Source organism: Jaculus jaculus, chromosome 18, assembly GCF_020740685.1.
Source record: "Jaculus jaculus isolate mJacJac1 chromosome 18, mJacJac1.mat.Y.cur, whole genome shotgun sequence".
Classification (NCBI taxonomy): domain Eukaryota; kingdom Metazoa; phylum Chordata; class Mammalia; order Rodentia; family Dipodidae; genus Jaculus; species Jaculus jaculus.
The window spans coordinates 44,933,330-44,952,345 of NC_059119.1; the positions used below are offsets into that span (position 1 = coordinate 44,933,330).

Genomic DNA, 19,016 nt, shown 5'->3' on the forward strand with positions numbered 1-19,016 from the left:
TATGAAACCCTTGAAGTATTTATAGGACTTATTTCATCAGCTGAGTTCCTAAAGAGAATTGACTAAATGAAAACTGGTATTGGGGGGCTGGAGGGGATGGCTCAGCAGTTAAGGCATTTGCCTGCAAAGCCAAAGGACCCAGGTTCGATTGCCCAGGACCCACATTAGCCAGATGTACAAGGAGACACACACATCTGGAGTTCATTTACAGTGGCTGGAGGCACTGGCACACCCATTCTCTTTCTCTCTCTCTCCCTCTCTCATTCTTTCTCTGCCAAATAAATAAACAAATAAAATATTTTTTTAAAAAGCTGGTATTGGACTGGAGAGATGGCTTAGCAGTTAAGGTACCTGCCGGCAAGGCCAAAGGATCCACGTTGGATTCCCCAGGACCCATATAAGCCAGACGCACACTGTGTCTAAAGTTTGTCTGCAGTAGCTGGAGGCCCTGATGTGCCCATTCTCTCTATCCTTGAAATAAATAAATAAAAATATTTTTTAAAATACTGGTATTATTTTCATCAACAGCTTACATTTAAAACTAAATATTTGGGCTGGAGAGATGGCTCAGTAGTTAAGGTGCATGCCTGCAAAGCCTAAGGACCCAGGTTTAATTCTCCAGGTCCCACGTAAGCCACATGCACATTTTGGCACATGCATCTGGAGTTTGTTTGCAGTAGCTAGAAGCCCTGGCATGCTCATTCTCACTCTCTGTCTCTCCTTCTCTGTCTCTAACAAATAAATAAATATATCTTTAAAAGAAATACTTAATACTCTGGTTTCTCTTCAGATCATATAAATCTTTAGCCTTTTACTGTAAAAGAATAAGTACTTTAAAAAGAGGCTGGGGGGCTGAAGAGAAGGGGGCTTAACAGTTAAGGTATTTGCTTGCAAAGCCAAAAGACCCTGGTTTAATTCCCCAGGACCCACGTAAGCCAGATACACAAGGTGGCACGTATGTCTGGAGTTCGTTTGCAATGGCTCTGGGCCCTGGCGCACTAAGTCTGTCTCTCTCTCTCTGTCTCTCTCTCATATAAGTAAATATTTTTTTAATTAAAAAGGGCTGGAGAAATGGCTTAGCAGTTAAGGAGCTTGCCTGTAAAAATAAGTATTTACTATTTTCATATAATACTATTTTCAAGTTAATAGTTACTAGGGAAAAGTTAATTACAATGTTTAAAAATGTGGACTCCTAATAAAGTTTATCAATGTGTAATCAAGTAAAAACATTTTTTTAACTTTTCCAGAAAGCATTTTATGTAAGATCTTTGTATACTGTGAACACCTCAGAATGGAAGAATGAACATTTTCTAACTCTTCTAATGTCTTTAAAAAAAAAAATTATTGACAACTTCCATGTTAAGTCCCTCCCTCCCCCACTTTCCCCTTTGAAACTAAAAACTTTGTAAATTTTGGTTTATTTTTATTTATTTGTTTGAAAGTGACAGAGAGAGAGAGAGAGAGAGAGAGGGAGAGAGAGAGAATGGGCGCGCCAGGGCCTCCAGCCACTACAAACGAACTCCAGACGCGTGCGCCCCCTTGTGCATCTGGCTAAAGTGGGTCCTGGTGAATCGAGCCTCGAACCGGGGTCCTTAGGCTTCACAGGCAAGCGCTTAACCGCTAGGCCATCTCTCTAGCCCATAAAACTAAAAACTTAAAAAAAAATTTTTATTTATTTATTTGAGAGCGACAGAGAGAGAGAATGGGCGTGCCAGGGCCTCCATCCACTGCAAACGAACTCCAGATGTGTGCACCCCGCTGTGCATCTGGCTAATGTAGGTCCTGGGGAATCGAGCCTTGAACGGAGGTCCTTATGCTTCACAGGCAAGCGCATAATTGCTAAGCCATCTCTCCAGCCCAAAAAACTTTTTTTTCTTTATACAAAACTAGAAAAGTGCTGGGCATGGTGTGTATGGCTACATTGTCACTATTCATGAGGCCGAGGGAACAGAGCTACAAGCTCAAGGCTACACAGTAAGACTCTGTTTCTCCAAACAGCCAAACACACACAGATCACCCCTTCCATCCTCCCCCAAAACCTAGGAGGCTCAATGTTAAAGGCACTTGCTACAGCAACCTGAGGACTGGAATTCCCATCCCCAACACACGTAGAATAGAGCCAGACACAAGCAATGCACACGTCTGTCATCCCAATGTGCTTACAGCAATGAGAGGCTGAGTCAGGAGAATCTCAATGCTCCAGGGCCAGCTGGTCTCTCAAGACATGGTGGAAGGCAGGACTGACACTGAGAGGCTGTCCTCTCATCTCCACATACGCCACAAGGCAGGAACATGCCATACACACACACACATACACATGTACATGCCAAAAGCCTACAAAAGTTAGCATCGGGACCATCACCACCTCAGTTTCTTCCTCTCTTCCTTACCACGTCTCCTGTACTAGCAAAGGACAGCTTTCTTGAGTTCAGAGCCCACTGACTACTAAAGAATGGGTCAGCTTGCTGAGTAAAGTGGCTATCGAAACATAGTCTCCGGGTTGGAGAGATGGCTTAGTGGGTAAACGCTTGGCTGTGAAGCCTAAGGACCCCGGTTCAAGGCTCGATTCCCCAGGACCCACGTTAGCCAGATGTACGAGGGGGCGCACGCGTCTGGAGTTAATTTGCAATGGCTAGAGGCCCTGGCGCACCCATTCTCCCTCCCCCTCTCTCTATCTGCTTCTTTCTCTTTATCTGTCATTCTCAAATAAATAAATAAAAATTAAAAAAAAAAAAGAAAACATAGTCTCCTATGGGCTGGAGAGATGGCTTAGTGGTTGGGGGCTTGGCTATGAAGCTTAAGGACCCCGGTTCTAGGCTCAATTCCCCAGGACCCACATTAGCCAGATGCACAAGGGGGTGCACGCACCTGGAGTTTGTTTGCAATGGCTGGAAGCCCTGGCGCGCCCATTTTCTCTCTCTCTCTACCTCTCTCTATCTCTACTTCTGTCTGTCATTCTCAAATAAATAAAAATAAAAAACAAAAAATTTAAAAATAAAAGAAAAGAAAGCATAGTTTCCTAAATAACCTAAAAGCATGAATTCTTCAGGCAGGAGGACTAAAAGATAGGTGAGAGGCTGGAGAGATGGCTTAGACGTTAAGGTGCTTACTGGCAAAGCCAAAAGTTTCAGGTTTGATTCCCCAGTACCCAGATACACAAAGTGGCACATGCGCCTGGAGTTCATTTGCAGTGGTTAGAGGCCCTGATGTGCCCATTCTCCCTCTATTTCTGTCTCTCTCGCTCTCAAATAAATATTAAAATTTTAAAAATATTTTATTTTTATTTCTTTGAGAATGAGTGAGAGAGAAAAAAAAATGAGAGAATAGGCACACCAGGGCCTCCACTGGCTGCAAACGAATTCCAGACGCATGTGCTACCTTGTGCGTCTGGTGTACATGGGCCATGGAAAATCAAACAGTGATCCTTTGGCTCTGGAGGCAAGCACCCTAACTACTAAACCATCTCTACACCCCCAATAAAACATTAAAAAAAATAATAAGCCAAGCATGCTAGTGCATGCCTTTAATCCCAGCAATTGGGAGGCAGAGGTGGAAGGCTCACTGTGATTTGAGGCCACCCTGAGACTACATAGTAAATTCTAGATCAGCCTGGACTACCCTGGAACAACCTCAAAATAAAATAAATAAATAAAAACAAGATAGGTGAAAAACACAGATCAAAAAAGAACTTATCAAATGGTTTTCAAAATGTAATCATGAAAACATGAAGTAAGCTAAAATAAAAACATATAGCTGAATCCAGTAACAAACATGTTTTGATGTTTTTGGTTTGTTCTTTTGTCTTGTAGCCCACTCGAGTCTCCAACTTGGAATCCTCCTGCCTCCAATCTCAGGAGTACTGGAATTACGGGTGTACATCACCATGCCACGCTTGCAATGCTTCTTAAACAGAATCTTTTATTTTTTTGTTCATTTTTTATTTATTTATTTGAGAGCGACAGACACAGAGAGAAAGACAGAGGAAGAGGGAGAGAATGGGCGCGCCAGGGCTTCCAGCCCCTGCAAACAAACTCCAGACACGTGCACCCCGTTGTGCATCTGGCTAACGTGGGACCTGGGGAACCGAGCCTCGAACCGGGGTCCTTAGGCTTCACAGGCAAGCAAAACGCCTAACCACTGAGCCATCTCTCCAGCCCATATTCCTTAATTTTTTAAAAAAAGATCTTGATGAAACAACACTTCTTTTTAGATCTACTATCAAATCTTATAAGCAGTTTAATTAAATTTCCAGTTTCACATTTTTTTCTGCCTTTCTAAAACTATTTAAAGTGGAATATTAAAGATTACTGAGCTGGGCATGGTGGTACACACCTTTAATCCCAGCACTCGGGAGGCAGAATTAGGAGGAAGAGGTTAGAATCATGAGTTCAAGGCCACCCTGAGATTCCATAGTGAATTCCACGTCAGTCTGGACTAGAGTGAGACCCTACTTCAAAAAAAGAACAAAAAATGGGTGGGCAATTACTGAATGACACAGTCTATGAGGGTTACAGTAGATAAAGATTTTACTGTATAATTTAAGTAAATCATCAATAATACAAATAAAACTGTATCTTTTCAAATACTACAACCCCCATCTACATCTTTTTTTTTTTTTTTTTTGGTTTTTCAAAGTAGGTCTCACTCTAGCCCAGGCTGACCTGGAATTCACTATGGAGTCTCTGGGTGGCCTCGAACTCACAGCAATCCTCCTACCTCTGCCTCCCGAGTGCTGGGATGAAAGGCATGCACCACCGTGCCTGGTAGACCTCCATCTACATCTTGACAGGAAAGAAATAAAACCAAAAACTGAAGAATTTCTTCCAATAAGTATGCCCTTCACAATTAATGAATAACACTGATTCAAGTGCTAAGTTAATGGTTAAGAGCCTTTGCCATGCAAATCTAACAGCCTGAGCAGGCCTGAGACCTCCCAAGTTCAATTTCCCAGCACCCACATAAAGCTGGGCATGGTCTTGCACGTCTGTAAAGCCACTCCTGTGGGGACAGAGATTGGAGAACTGTGGGGGCTCACTGACTGAAAGAACCAAACCACAAGTCTGGGTTGAGGGAGACACTCCATCAAGGAAATACACAGACAAGTGACAGAGGAGGAACCCACCCCAATGTCTTCTGGAAACACAGACAAGTGACAGAGGAGGCTCCCACCCCAATGTCCTTTGGCCTTGGGGCACACATACCTACACATGTGTCCATACACAGACACACATCACACACCACACCATACTCTAAATCACACACACACACACACACACACACACACACACACCACACACACACAAAGATTATACTGATCTATAATATTGTATGGTTATAAAAATAGCCACAGCGTGTGACGTTTCGACATTCTTACATACAAGTTCACGTGACTCAGCCATGCTTCTCCTTTGCTATTATTATTTTTATTTTGAGAAAGAGGAAGATGGAGAGAGAATGAGTGTGTCAGGGCCTCTAGCTGCTGCAAACGAACTCCAGATGCATGCATCACCTTGTGCATCTGGCTTACATGGTACTGGGGAATTGAACCTGGGTCCTTTGGCTTTGCAAGCAAGTGCCTTAAACTGTTGAACCATCTCTCCAGCCTACTTTTCCTCTTTTACAAAAGTCCAAATCAGTTGTGGTGCCGAGGAAGGAGCCAGGCATATCACCAAAGGCTGCTGTTCCAACTGTATGAACCCCGGAGCAAGTCAAGCAAGGGCTTTCTCCCCAAGCTACCCTGCCTCCAGGGGAATGAATGAATGAGTGAATGAGTACCTTTTTAACTGATACGGAAGAATCTTCCTAAGGAAACATATGTAGGAAGTTAGATGATCTGAAAACGTTTTCAATTTCACAGTTGTCTCCTGGACGAGAAAAACAACCCCACAGTTAAAACTGCTACAGGACAAAGCACAGACCCTGCTTGCCTCTACAAGTGAGAAGGAATGAAGTTACCAGGACGGTCACAGTATCCTCAGTGATGCCGCCAAATAAATGAAGCATTCCTTCCTCAAGGGGGCGGACATAGGATGCGTTTTCGTGAAGGTGTTGGGAGAACTGAAGAGAAGGAAAAGAAGAAATGTCAGCACCTTTGTAAATGGACCTACTGACCCACAGATCTGAATTCTTCTGGAAACTTCTCTAGGAAATTTGCCTTCTACCCAGATGCTTCCCTTTAACAGCTCCAGATAATCCCCCAGCCCGAATCAAGGAAGCAGATGCAGGGTGACAGCGACCAGCCAGGCACGTGAGGAAATACGGGGTGCTGAAGTACACCCTGCACCACAGCCAGCTCCCGGAACACCTGCTTCTCCACAGGGACCCCAGACAGACAAGAAAGTAAGTCTGGAAATAATAGTGTCGGACTAACCTTGTGTTATGTGCCTCAGTTTTTTTTTTTTTTTTTAAAAAACAAGCCTACTGAGGAAATTTTCTTTATGCAATATATTCAGGATTAACAAACCCTAGGATAAAATTATATTAAAATTGGCCGGGCGTGGTGGCGCACGCCTTTAATCCCAGCACTTGGGAAGCAGTGGTAGGAGGATTGCCATGAGCTCAAGACCACCCTGAGGCTACATAGTGAATTCCAGGTTAGCCTGAGCTACAGTGAGACCCTTCCTCAAAAACCAAACAAAAAAAATGTACTAAAATTATTATTATTGTCACTGATACAATATCAAAATGGATTAAGTCAGAATGAAGAACAGGTTCAGGGGGCTCAGCGGTTAAAGGTGCTTGCTTGCAAAGCCTGACAGCCTGGGTTTGAGTCCCCAGTAAGCACCCAGTACACTGTAGTTTGTTTGCAGTGATAAGAGATCCATACATGCCCATATTCTCTCTTTTTTTTTTCTCTCTCTCAAACACACAAATAAATAACTATGAAGGAAAGAAAAAAAAAAAACAGATTCAGGGAGCGTTTATACAGCTCAATTGGTATGTACTTAGCCTGCATGAGTCTCTTGGTTAAATCCTACACACACACGCACACACACACACATATCCTCTGGTTGGTATTTAGACAATTTCGAAGCAAAAGGAGTGATTTTCATTTATGAACATCTCAGTTGTCTAAGTATCCTGCAGTGGCTCCGGTTGCAATCTCTCAGTATAGAAATGTACCATCTCACCCTGGAGAAACAAGGTTCAGCTGACCCTACTGCAAACCACACGTCACACCGGCCTGACCGCTCAGGACTTCAATGTTCAGATACAAAGCGAGAACACTATGCTGCTTTATGATTCCAGGAACAACCTGACACATTCGGGTCATCTTTTAGCAAACAGCTTCCACACCTCCTTCAGTATTTATAGACAGAAAAATCGTATGGGGCCATTGTGTGACGTCACTGGACTCTTCAAAAATAATGAAGTGCTTCAGACAAATGAATATTAAAGCATTTACTCTTTTTTTTTTTTGAGAGTGACAGACAGGGAGAAAGACAGATAGAGGGAGAGAGAGAATGGGCGTGCCAGGGCCTCCAGCTTCTGCAAACAAACTCCAGACGCGTGCGCCCTCTTGTGCGTCTGGCTAACGTGGGACCTGGGGAACCGAGCCTCGAACCGGGATCCTTAGGCTTCACAGGCAAGCGCTTAACCGCTAAGCCATCTCTCCAGCCCAAGCATTTACTCTTTTCATCCCATCATCATGATATAGTGCCAGGCCAAATAAAATTCCAGCAACAGGCCATGTTAAGTAAAAAAACGTGTTTCAGTGTCACAGAAAGGACAACTACATTAAAATGTAGCAAAGCAGATTTTCCTGCTCAGATCTTTGGAAAGCATTACCCACAACCATATGAGAGCATTACAAAGGTCCAAAGATTAATTTTTATGACCTTCAACATACTGTGGAGCCAGAGCCAAACTGAGGAGAAGCCAGCGTGATGAGGGCCTCCTGTGAGCAATGCACCGTGAGGAGCAAGCCAGCCTTGGCTGAGCGCTCACCACCCTCGGTGCCTCACAGGGATTAGCTCGGTTCATCCTCAAATACACACATCCATCTGTGCGGCAGGTTCTCTACCTCCCCCTCTAAACTGAGAAAACGGAAGCCGAGAATAAATAAACCTCCCAAGGGGACCCAGTCAGAACATGGTGGAACTGGACCAGGAACCAAAGAAAGCTGACTTGAAAAAGCTGGGCGTGGTGGCGCACGCCTTTAATCCCAGCACTCGGGAGGCAGAGGTAGGAGGATCGCCATGAGTTCGAGGCCACCCTGAGACTACATAGTGAATTCCTGGTCAGCCTGGGCTACAGTGAGACCCTACCTTGAAAAACAAAAACAACAACAGCAACAACTGACTTGAGAAGCCAAGTCTTTGCTAAGTGATAGGTATTCTGGGGTACCACAGACATAAACGCTATCCAGCCCCTAGAAATACACAGATGTGCACGCATTCACGCACACACACACGCAGAACTGGAAAGAATCAAAGTAGGAAGGCCTGGCTCATCCGGCCCTCACAGACCCTCAGGCTCCTGTGTGGAAGCTGGTCTCCAAGATGGGTTTTGAATACTACAATACTACTCCTCGAGGTCAGTCTGTGAGACCGGTAATATGGCAGAAGTGATGTCTATGACTGCCCAGGCAGTGTCATCAAAGTTGGTGGCCTTCACTGTCCCTTTGGAGAAACATTAGCTGCCGTGGCACTTAAGACCACACTATGGAGATAGGAGATAGCCTTGCAACCAGAAGCCAGTAGTAACATCAATGTGTGAGCGAACCTTCTCGGAAGCAAATGCCCCAGCCATGCTGAAGTCTATAGATGAATAAAACAATGACATCGTGAGTGAGACCTTTGAAGTTGCAAGCCACAACGCCCCTGGCCAAACAGGCCCTGAATTCTGAATCACAAAAACAGTAATGCAATGAATGGCTAGTGTTTTAAACTACTGAGTCTGGGGGTAGTTATCACACAGTTAGATAAAACCAACATTTTTCATGGTGGTGCACACACGTGTGTGTGTATGTGTGTGTTATACACTTTTAATCCCAGAACTTGGGAGGCTGAGGTAGGAGTATCACTGTGAGTTCAAGATCAGGCTACAAAGTGAGCTCAAACTCGATCTGAGCTAAAGTGAGACCTTGCTTCAAAACAATCATAATTAAAAAAAAAAAGTGGACTACCTTAAATCCTTTAAAGAATTAGCAGAGAGGAGAAAAAAGAAAGGAGTGAACTCTGCTGGCCAAAGAAAAGCACGGGAAAGTAACATTTAATGTTCTCCTTGTTCCTTGTTTCAACTCACAAACTCCAAAAATGCCCTCCAAACTCAACTGATGCTCTTTGTCTCCCAGTCCACACGCAGCAGGAAGGAGCAAGACCAGCTTTGCCACACAGGACTCTCTGCCTCAACATGACCAACAACGAAAGCTACACAGTGACTATGAACAGAAAGAAAATGCCGACTATCAAAGGCGCTTTTCGTCCTGCTGACCCCTGGCCAAATGACTGGAAAGAGGGCTGGGCAGATGACTGACTCAGCAGCTGAAGGCGATTGCGTGCAAAAGCCCGCCAACCTGGTCCCATTTCCCCTGTACACGTGCGAAGGCAGAAACACAAAATGGTGCACACATCTGGAATTAGTGTGCACTGGGAAGAGGCCCTGAAGTGCCCATGCTTTCTTACTCTCTCTCTCTCAAATAGATAAATAATGAATACATAAGTAGCGCATCAAAACATAAATACATTTTAAGCAAAATGAAGGGCCTCTGGCTTCGCCCACCCTCAAAGGCCTTCCAGGAGACCCTGGAGCCGTTATTTCTCACCTCAACCTTCCTCCCCTCCAGGGGCTTCACACACCAGCCAAGACACTTGAGCCCATTCCCATCCCCATCCCACCTGGCTTTCCTGCTTCAAGATCCTGCTAAGGTCTTTCCCTCCAGGGGGGGTCCAGGCTATCCCTCTTTCCTCCTATTGAAGGTCCATTCAAGTCCTCAAAGAATCTGGAGAATCAAAGAAGCTGGAGAGACAGCTTAGCGGTTAAGGCATTTGCCGACAAAGCCCAAGGACCAAGGTGTGATTTCCCAGGACCCACGTAAGCCAGATGCACGAGGCGGCGCGTGCGTCTGGAGTTCATTGTCAGTGGCTGGAAGCTCTGGAGCACCCATTCTCTCTTTAGCAAATAAATAAAAATGGTTTCTTTATCTTCTACATGGTTGATACCACCAAGGGTGGTCTTCGCTCTCGGTTGGTCTCATAGCACCTACTGGCATATTACTTGCTAGCTCACTTGCTCACACAGAAGTCTTCCCACATTTTCTGTTTTTGCCACACTCCACCTTACAGGAATTTCTTTTCCCATGTCCTCAAAGTGCTTGGCTAAGGCACCAACGTGCTCTAAGAAGAGACACTTCCTGTTTGTCCAGGCGAGAGGAGGTACGTGGAGTTCAGCTTACCTTCTGGTTCAGCGGCGATATTGTGTCTATGGCCGAGTCGACAGGAAAGATCTGAACCCTCTGCTCCGTGTAAGTGTGGAAGTTCAGAAGGGCCGTCACGAGGTCCTGAACAAAAGCCAGGGCCTGCCCAGCAACGTCTCGCATCTTCAGCTTTAAGATAAAAAGCGTGTGTAGTCAGCTCTCACATCATGCTTCCGTGACGACCTATCATGACTGCTTCCAGAGAAAGCATTTGAATCCACGTATGATTACTGTGTAACTTAAATTCATGCACTTCCACTTAAGGTTTTGATTGTCCTGTCTAAGACAAGTATAAAGCCACTGCTTTTGGCAAACTCATGTGCTCTACTTACCTAAGGCCACTGAAGTACATGGTACACCAAGAGAAAACAAAAGTATAGCTTCAAAAATTAAGGTTAACCACCAGGCGTGGTGACACACGCCCTTAATCCCAGCATGGGAGGCAAAGGCAGGAGGAATGCCATGAGTTCAAGGCCACCCTCAGACTACAGAGTAAATTCTAGGTCAGCCTGGGCTAGAGTGAGACCCTACCTCAAAAACAAAAAGAAAAATAAATTTAAGGTATCCCCTAGGTCAACTTTAATGGTATCTGGCAAGACAAAAATCAAAAAGGCACAGGCTGGAGAGATGGCTTAGTAGTTAAGGCGTTAGCCTGCAAAAGCCTAAGGACCCAGGTTTGATTCCCCAGGTCCCACGTAAGCCAGATGGACAAGGGGTGTATGGAGCTGGAGTTCATTTGCAGTGGCTGGATGCCCTGGTGCACCCATATTCATTCTCTCTCTCTCTCTCTCTCTCTCTCACTCAAATAATAGCTACAATATATTAAAAGGCAGTCATACTTATGAATTCAATCATCAGCAGCAAGCTACAGAATTTAAAGGAATAATGAGAGAGTAAAGCAGTGATTTAGCACGTTGTACAATTAACACCTCTACAAAGTGTCACGTACACACGGCTGAGGATAAGAACACGCACCCCTCCTTTACCTGATGTCTCCTATTGTGCGGGGGAACGTTGAGAGCGTTATATTTATCATACTCTGCAAAACAGAAATGGTGCGCGTTAGGCCTCCCACCTGAATGAACAGAAAAGCCCACCGCCGCAAATACAGACGCGCTGCAGCAAACTCAGCTTCGTGAGGTTCAGAATGATCGGCCGTAATCAGGGGACAGTGGGGTTCACATGGAGCCGGTCGGTGGGTTCTCAGAGAAGGAAGACTTCGAGCTGGGTCGCTTCAGGATGAATCAAGAAAACTGAACAACTTCTACATTCCCAGGGTCCAAGAAAGCATTTCAGATTTTTCCTGGGACCGGTCAAGATGACTTAGAAAAGCTCCCGATATGCTTTCTCGCTGCGCTCCTCCTCTGCCCGGGCTGCCACGCTGACCGCGACCGTTTTCGTGCCACGGTAACGCTCGGAAAGCTGTCCCCGCCTGCTACTGCTGATCCCAGTGTCACCCCACCTTTCCCGAGCGCTTTTCTGGCTTTCCCGAAGGCCTTCTTGCCAGGCTCCGGGCAGGCTTCCCAGAGCATCTCCTGCCTGTCATTTTGGTGGCCTCCGTCCCCACGCAACTGCCTGCGGCCCCAGTTCTGGCCGCACATTCAGCCTGGGCCGCGGCTGCTCCTGCCTGGCGGTGAGCTCCCAGCTCGCTTCTGAACCCCGACACCTGCCTTCTACCAGCCTTCTTGGAGCCTTGCTTCTTGGCTCCCGAGCCTGGCCCACAACTTCAACAACTACTTCTCGTCCCCTAAAGGCCCGTGTGTCAAAGACTTGGTGGTCAGTGTTGTTGGGAGGAGAGGAGACCTTCAGGAGACCTTGTGAAGGAAGGTCATGGGGGGGGTGCTCTCCAAAGGAATATGACAGAGCCCAGCCCCTTCTCTCTGCTTGTCCCAAGCGCTTGCACCACAAGATTCTGCCTCATCACAGGCCCAAAACAGCTAGCCAGGGAGCAGTGGAGCCAAAGTCAGCCTCTCCTCTTTTATGCTGAGAACCCCGGGTATTTTGTCATAGCAACGGAAGTCTGACTAATACATGCGTGGTGGCTAATACTGGTTTGTCACCTTGACAGGATCTACAATCACCTAGGGGACAACTCATGGACCACTTGCGAGGGGTATCCTAGATGAGGTTAATTGAGGTGACTAGACTCTCTGTACCCATGGGGGCACCACTCCACGGGCTGTGATCCCACACTGAATGAGCAGGACAGCATAAGCTGGGCACCAGCAATCACTGCCCTGTTCTTCGCGAGTGTGAACTGAAAGCAACCAGCTGCTTCACACTCCCGCTACCTCGCCTTCCCTCGCAGGATGGATTCCACCCTCAAACTGTACATTGAGTCTTCTGAACCCCTTAAGTTGTTCCCTGCCCGGTGTTTTGTCACAGCAACAAGAAAAAGTAACTAAACACATATACACCCTTTCATTTCTGTCAGCTGAACTGCCATCTTCCCCGCTGCCTGCCTCCTTTCTCTCCCTTGCCTCTCAGCAGCAACAAGGCCATTCTTTCTCTTTCCACCGCCCTGGCGACCCAGGCTCGAGCCTCCCCTGTCAGCGTGCCAGGACCATCATCACCAAGCCTCAGCCTCCCTTCTCCCACGCCCAGGCTAAGGAGGCCTGTATTTGGTGGCCAGTGCTTTGAAAGCACACAAATCACAACAGGACGGTCCCTGACTCAAACACCTACCCACCAACCCAAAGACCTCATGAATGAAGGCCTAAGTTCTTAGCCCAGAAACTGCCCTTTGCTTAGGCTGCCTTCCCCTGTAACTCCAAGTGGTGGTTCTATATATAGTACAGTCTCGTTTATATTTCTTTTTTTCTTTTTGATTTTTCAAGGTTGGGTCACGCTATAGCCCAGGCTGACCTGGATTCACTATGTAGTCTCAAGGTGGCCTCGCACTCATGGTGCTCTTCGTACTTCTGCCTCCCGAGTGCTGGGATTAAAGGCGTGCGCCACCATGCCTGGCTCCCTTTGTATTTTCAAAGCAGATATTTCTACATCTATCTCAGTCTACTAAACCGAAGTATCATCTCCAAGTATTGAGGGACTAAATGCAGTCTGCAACAAGAATCTAAAACAGGGTGGTAACTAGAGCTGGAAGAGGAGGGGCGTGCATGAAGAAGACACTGGAAAGTTATTAAAGGCACAACCAGGGCTCACTGGTGCTGTTCTCGTTAATGCAGATGTTGGAAACAGGCATTGTTTCGAGGGGGAATTTAGCTTCTTGATTTGATAGTGACCTATGCTGACTTTAGTGTCAGGTTACACTGCTATCTCCCCCGACACACACCTTTCTCATGCTTTTCCAAAAAAACTTCAGGGGTAGCAAAATACTAATTTCAATCCTATGCCTGTGGAAAAAGCACACGTGTGTTCCATTATAAGCTCAAAACCCAAACAAGCATTTTCTTTGCTTTCAATGTTCTTAAAATGGTTTATTTATTCTTCATTCATGGATGTGTGCGTGCATGTGCACGCAGGTGTGAACACTGGTGGGAACACAGTGAGGCTGCCAATGAAAGCGAGACTGCTTTACGTGGGTGGCTGGGGAATTGAACCTGGGCCGGCAGACTTGCAAGCAAGTGCCTTTAACCACTGAACCTTCTCCCCAACCCTACTCTAACAATTTTGACCTTTTTTTTATTTTTAATTTTTTTATTTATTTGAAAGAGAGACAGGGTTATGAGTACAGGTGCTCTAGGGCCTCCTGCTACTGCAAAGGAATCCCAGACACACGCGCTCCCTATGCATCTGGCTTCATATGGGTATTAGGGAACTAAACCACACTGGTAGGCTTTGCAAGCAAGTGCCTTGTTAACCACTGAGCCATCTCTCCAACCCTTGACTTACTGCTTATCTAAAGGTTTAAAAAATGCATTGTCAGCCAGGTGTGGGCGTGGTGGCGCATGCCTTTAATCCCAGCACTCGGGAGGCAGAGGTAGGAGGATCACCGTGAGTTCGAGGCCACCCTGAGACTCCATAGTGAATTCCAGGTCAGCCTGAGTTACAGTGAGACCCTACCTCAAAAAAAAAAAAAAAAATTGCATTGTCCATATAAACTGTTGTATTCAAAAGTTTCTTTCCAAGCCGGGTGTGGTGGTACACACCTTTAATCCTAGCACTCAGGAGGCAGAGGTAGGAGGATCGCCATGAGTTCGAGGCTACCCTGAGACTACATAGTGAATTCTAGTTCAAACTGGGCTAGAGTGAGACCCTACCTTGAAAACCAAAAAAAAAAAAAAAAAGTTCCTTCCCAGCCATGTGTGGTGGTGCACACCTTTAATCCCAGCACTGAGGAAACAGAAGCAGAAGGATCACTGTGAGTTCAAGGCAAGCCTGGGACAACATAGTAAATTCCAGATCATCCTGGGCTAGAGTGAGATCCTACCTTGAAAAAAAGTTTTGTTTTTCTTTTAAAAAAAAAAAAAAAAAGAGCCAGTCGTAGTAGCGCACGCCTTTAATCCCAGCACTCGGGAGGCAGAGGTAGGAGGATCACCGTGAGTTCAAGGCCACCCTGAGACTCCATAGTGAAGTCCAGGTCAGTCTGGGCCAAAATGAGACCCTACCTCAAAAAACCCAAAAAAAAAAAAAAAAGGTTCCTTTCTGAGGCTGAGGAGATGGCTCAAGGTTAAAAGCACTGGCTTGCAAAGCCTGCTGGCCCAAGTTTGATTGCCCAGTACCCACATAAAACCAGATACACAAGAAGGTGGGCACATGCATGTTGAGTTTGATTGCGGTGGCAAGAGGCTTGCTCATTCATGTGCTGTCTTTCTAACAAATATATGTTTTCAAGTTCCTTTATTACTCTTGGGTGTCTAAGTTACCAGACAGTTACTAGGATAAAAAGAAACCTGGACTTAATCCAACAGCTTCCTAACAATCACCAAGGACTGACGCAGGGCAGGAGACAGCAGGCCGAAAAGGCCGTAACACTATGCAACCCATCGCCCACCCCGATGACCAATTTCTTTAAATATTTGATCATTTATTTATTTGAGAGAGAGAAAAAATTGGGCATACCAGGGCCTTCAGCTGCTGCAAATGAATTCCAGATGCATGTGCCACTTTGTGCATCTGGATTATGTGGGTCCTGGGGAATTGAACCTGGGTCCTTGGGCTTCGCAGCAAGTGCCTTAACCGCTAAGTCATCCCTCCAGCCCATGAACAATTTTGCTTATACAAGTGCTTGGCTTCTTTATGTGCAGGTTGGTTTTTACTTTGGGATATAGTATTAGTGCATGCACAAAAAAATTCATTTTGGGGCTGGGGAGAGTGGATAAAGATACTTGCTTACGGGCGCTGGAGAGATGGCTTAGTGGTTAAGGCACTTGCCTGTGAAGCCTGAGGACCCACGTGCACACATAAGCCAGATGCACAAGGTGGCACATGCATCTGGAGTTAATTTGCAGTGGCTGGTGGCCCGGGTGTGCCCATTCTATTTGCCTTCCCCCCTCAAGTAAATAAATAATTTTTTTTTTAAAAAAAGGTACTTGTTTGCAAAGCTTGCCAGCCCAGGTTCCATTCCCCAGTATCCATCCACATAGCCAGATACATAAGGTGGTACATGCATCCAGAGTTCATTTTTAGCAGCAAGAGGCCCTAATGTGCCCATTCTCACATTCATTCTCTTTCTCTCTCATAAGTAAGTAAATAATCACAACTTTACAATGCATCTGACCTCTTCCAGGAAGACTGGCTTGGTGGAGTCACATGAATGAACTGGGAGAGCCACAACTAATCCAAGCAACACAACAAAGCAACCCTCAGTCAGGCCGATTTAGCTTTTTGCTAAAGAGATTCGAAAGGACTTTAATTAACTGGCTACCATGAAGCGGTTCAAAGTGAGAAATAATGGAAAACTTTACATAATACCTACTTGTATCATTAAAAGGTACTTTTTCGTTGATGATTGATAAGGATTCCTCTAATCTACCTGACAGGTCTTCATGGAGATTCTTTAACTGTAACTGACTGAAAGAAAATACAAAACCACATTATCATCAATCAGTGAATCATCAGCTGCTTGTTACCTCAACAGCTGACATCATGCTTCAGAGAACTAAGCCCGGCATCTGGGACAAAGCCAAAAAATCATAGTAAGAGGAGAGGAGGGGAGAGGAGAGGAGAGGAGAGGAGAGGAGGGGAGGGGAGAAGAGGAAAGAGGAGAGGAGAGGAGAGGAGAAGAGGAAAGAGGAGAGGAGAAGAGGAAAGAGGAGAGGAGAGGAGAGGAGAGGAGAGGAGAGGAGAGGAGAGGAGAGGAGAGGAGAAGAGAAGAGGAAAGAGGAGAGGAGTGGAGAGGAGAGGAGAAGAGGAAAGAGGAGAGGAGGGGAGGGGAGAGGAGAGGAGAGGAGAGGAAAGAGGAGAGGAGGGGAGAGGAGAGGAGAGGAGAAGAGGAAAGAGGAGAGGAGGGGAGAGGAGAGGAGAAGAGGAAAGAGGAGAGGAGGGGAGAGGAGAGGAGAGGAGAGGAGAAGAGGAAAGAGGAGAGGAGAGGAGAGGAGAAGAGGAAAGAGGAGAGGAGGGAAGGGGAGAGGAGAGGAGAGGAGAGGAAAGAGGAGAGGAGGGGAGAGGAGAGGAGAGGAGAGGAGAGGAAAGAGGAGAGGAGGGGAGAGGAGAGGAGAAGAGGAAAGAGGAGAGGAGGGGAGGGGAGAGGAGAGGAGAGGAGAGGAAAGAGGAGAGGAGGGGAGAGGAGAGGAGAAGAGGAAAGAGGAGAGGAGGGGAGGGGAAAGGAGAGGAGAGGAGAGGAAAGAGGAGAGGAGGGGAGAGGAGAGGAGAGGAGGGGAGGGGAGGAGGGGAGGGGAGGGGAGGGTATGAGAGGAGAGAAGAGCAGAGGATGGGAGGGGAAGGGTGGGAAGAGGAGAGGAGACAAGAGAAGCACTATGGCTCCATTCCAAAACCCTTGAGTCTTGTGCAGAATTTATTCTAGTCCGACGTCTCACAGAAGCCTGTTTACTTTTCTAAGCAAAGTCATATACTTTCTCTTCATAACATGAGTGTTGATTCAAGGACCACTGTAAAGTTTTTAAAATATTTATGAGAGACTTTTTCCCTTGAGCTCAAAAGCTGACCACTTCTCTGTTTTGGTTTAGTTAGGAGACCAGGCACACATCTACATCATCATGTAATCTTCCCAGTGCATCTGCATTGAAGCAGGAGATTCATGTGGTTGCTCCTATGCGGGTGTAATACACGGCATGAAGTCTACAGTATGTTATACACCACAAAAACGTCACACTATTGCGAGCATGGTCAGACGTGTCTCAATGAGATCACATAACCTCTATTTTATTCACGATGGATCGTTAAGAGGTCGGCGTGGTGATTTTTATTAGTCAGCTTTCTCGCCGTCTTTAGGGGAGTCTGGAGCAGGCGGCACCCCGCTCTTGCTATGGGAACCCCAGGGCCACCCTAGCAGGAAGGGAGCAGGACCCTGGAGGTGAGCAGCTCCCAGGCAGCAGCTGGGCCACAGCTCGGGCCCTCCAAGTCGTGCTCGGGGCCCCTCAGGACGCACGCTTCCACGTACCATTCTTCTGTGCGGAGTCGACACTCCCTGGCCTCCCTCTCCAGAGTCTGCGATTTCACCTGGATGGTGGGAGGGAGGAGAAGAGCGGACAGCTGAGCCGTGGCCAGGAGACGGCCGGGCTGGGGCTGCGCCCGCGCCGGCCCCTCGCGCCCGGCTGACCTCCAGCTTAGCCTTGTCGTTCTGCAGCCTCTCGATGGTCTCCATGTACTTGCGGGTCAGACCGTCCAGCACGGCGTGGTGCTGGGATGCTTCAGTCTCCAGCGTGGACAGCCGGCTCCTCAGCTCTGCTTCCACATGTTTATGGTGCTCGTCCGCTTCAAAGAACTGAAAGAAAGAACCAACAACAAAAAAGGTTCCTCTGCTCAAAAGATCCCAATATACATAAAGGAGAAAAAAAAAAAAAAAAAAAAAAAAAAACGACAGCAATGACCCTTCACCGAGGAACTTCCGTACGCTGCTCGGTGTCATCTTTAATGACTACAGTGGATCAGAGGGAGTCCATGTCCTGACCCTCCTGCACAGATGTGGCGAGTGAAACATGAAAGCGCCCTATGATGAACAGCAGCTGGTACGTTACTTCGTTATTAAATGATAGAGCTATTCTGGCAGGTTCTGCACAAACGCATGTGCTTCAAAGCAAGCATTCACATCAAGACATGTGAGATTAAGAAATGGACAAACAGGGCTGGGTAGATGGCTTAGCGGTTAAGCACTTGCCTGTGAAACTTAAGGATCCCGGTTCGAGGCTCGATTCCCCAGGACCCACGTTAGCCAGTTGCACAAGGGGGCGCACGCGTCTGGAGTTCGTTTGCAGTGGCTGGAGGCCCTGGCGTGCCTAGTCTCTCTCCCTGTCTCCCTCTTTCTCTCTCTGTCTGACGCTCTCAAGTAAATAAATAAAATTGTTTTTAAAAAAAAGGACAAACAGCCAGGCGTGCACGCCTTTAATCCCAGCACTTGGGAGCCAGAGGTAGGAGGATCTCTGTGAGTTCGAGGCCACCCTGAGAATACATAGTGAATTCCAGGTCAGCCTGGGCTAGAGTGAGACCCTTCCTCAGAAAAACAAGAAAGAAAGAAAGA

The 19,016-nt window shown here is 46.6% G+C and overlaps 1 protein-coding gene across 1 annotated transcript in view; it reads right to left on the reverse strand.

Moving 5' to 3' along the window:
- Ppp1r21 (protein phosphatase 1 regulatory subunit 21) overlaps nt 1–19,016 on the reverse strand; it is an 83,726-nt gene that overhangs the window by 46,035 nt on the left and 18,675 nt on the right. Inside the window, exons 5-11 of the mRNA XM_004660149.2 lie at nt 18,099–18,263; nt 17,940–17,998; nt 16,296–16,390; nt 11,404–11,456; nt 10,397–10,546; nt 5,956–6,057; nt 5,776–5,864 (exon numbers count right to left, since the gene is read on the reverse strand). Of these exons, the coding sequence (XP_004660206.1) occupies nt 5,776–5,864; nt 5,956–6,057; nt 10,397–10,546; nt 11,404–11,456; nt 16,296–16,390; nt 17,940–17,998; nt 18,099–18,263 (713 nt within the window). The remainder of the gene's footprint in view (nt 1–5,775; nt 5,865–5,955; nt 6,058–10,396; nt 10,547–11,403; nt 11,457–16,295; nt 16,391–17,939; nt 17,999–18,098; nt 18,264–19,016) is intronic.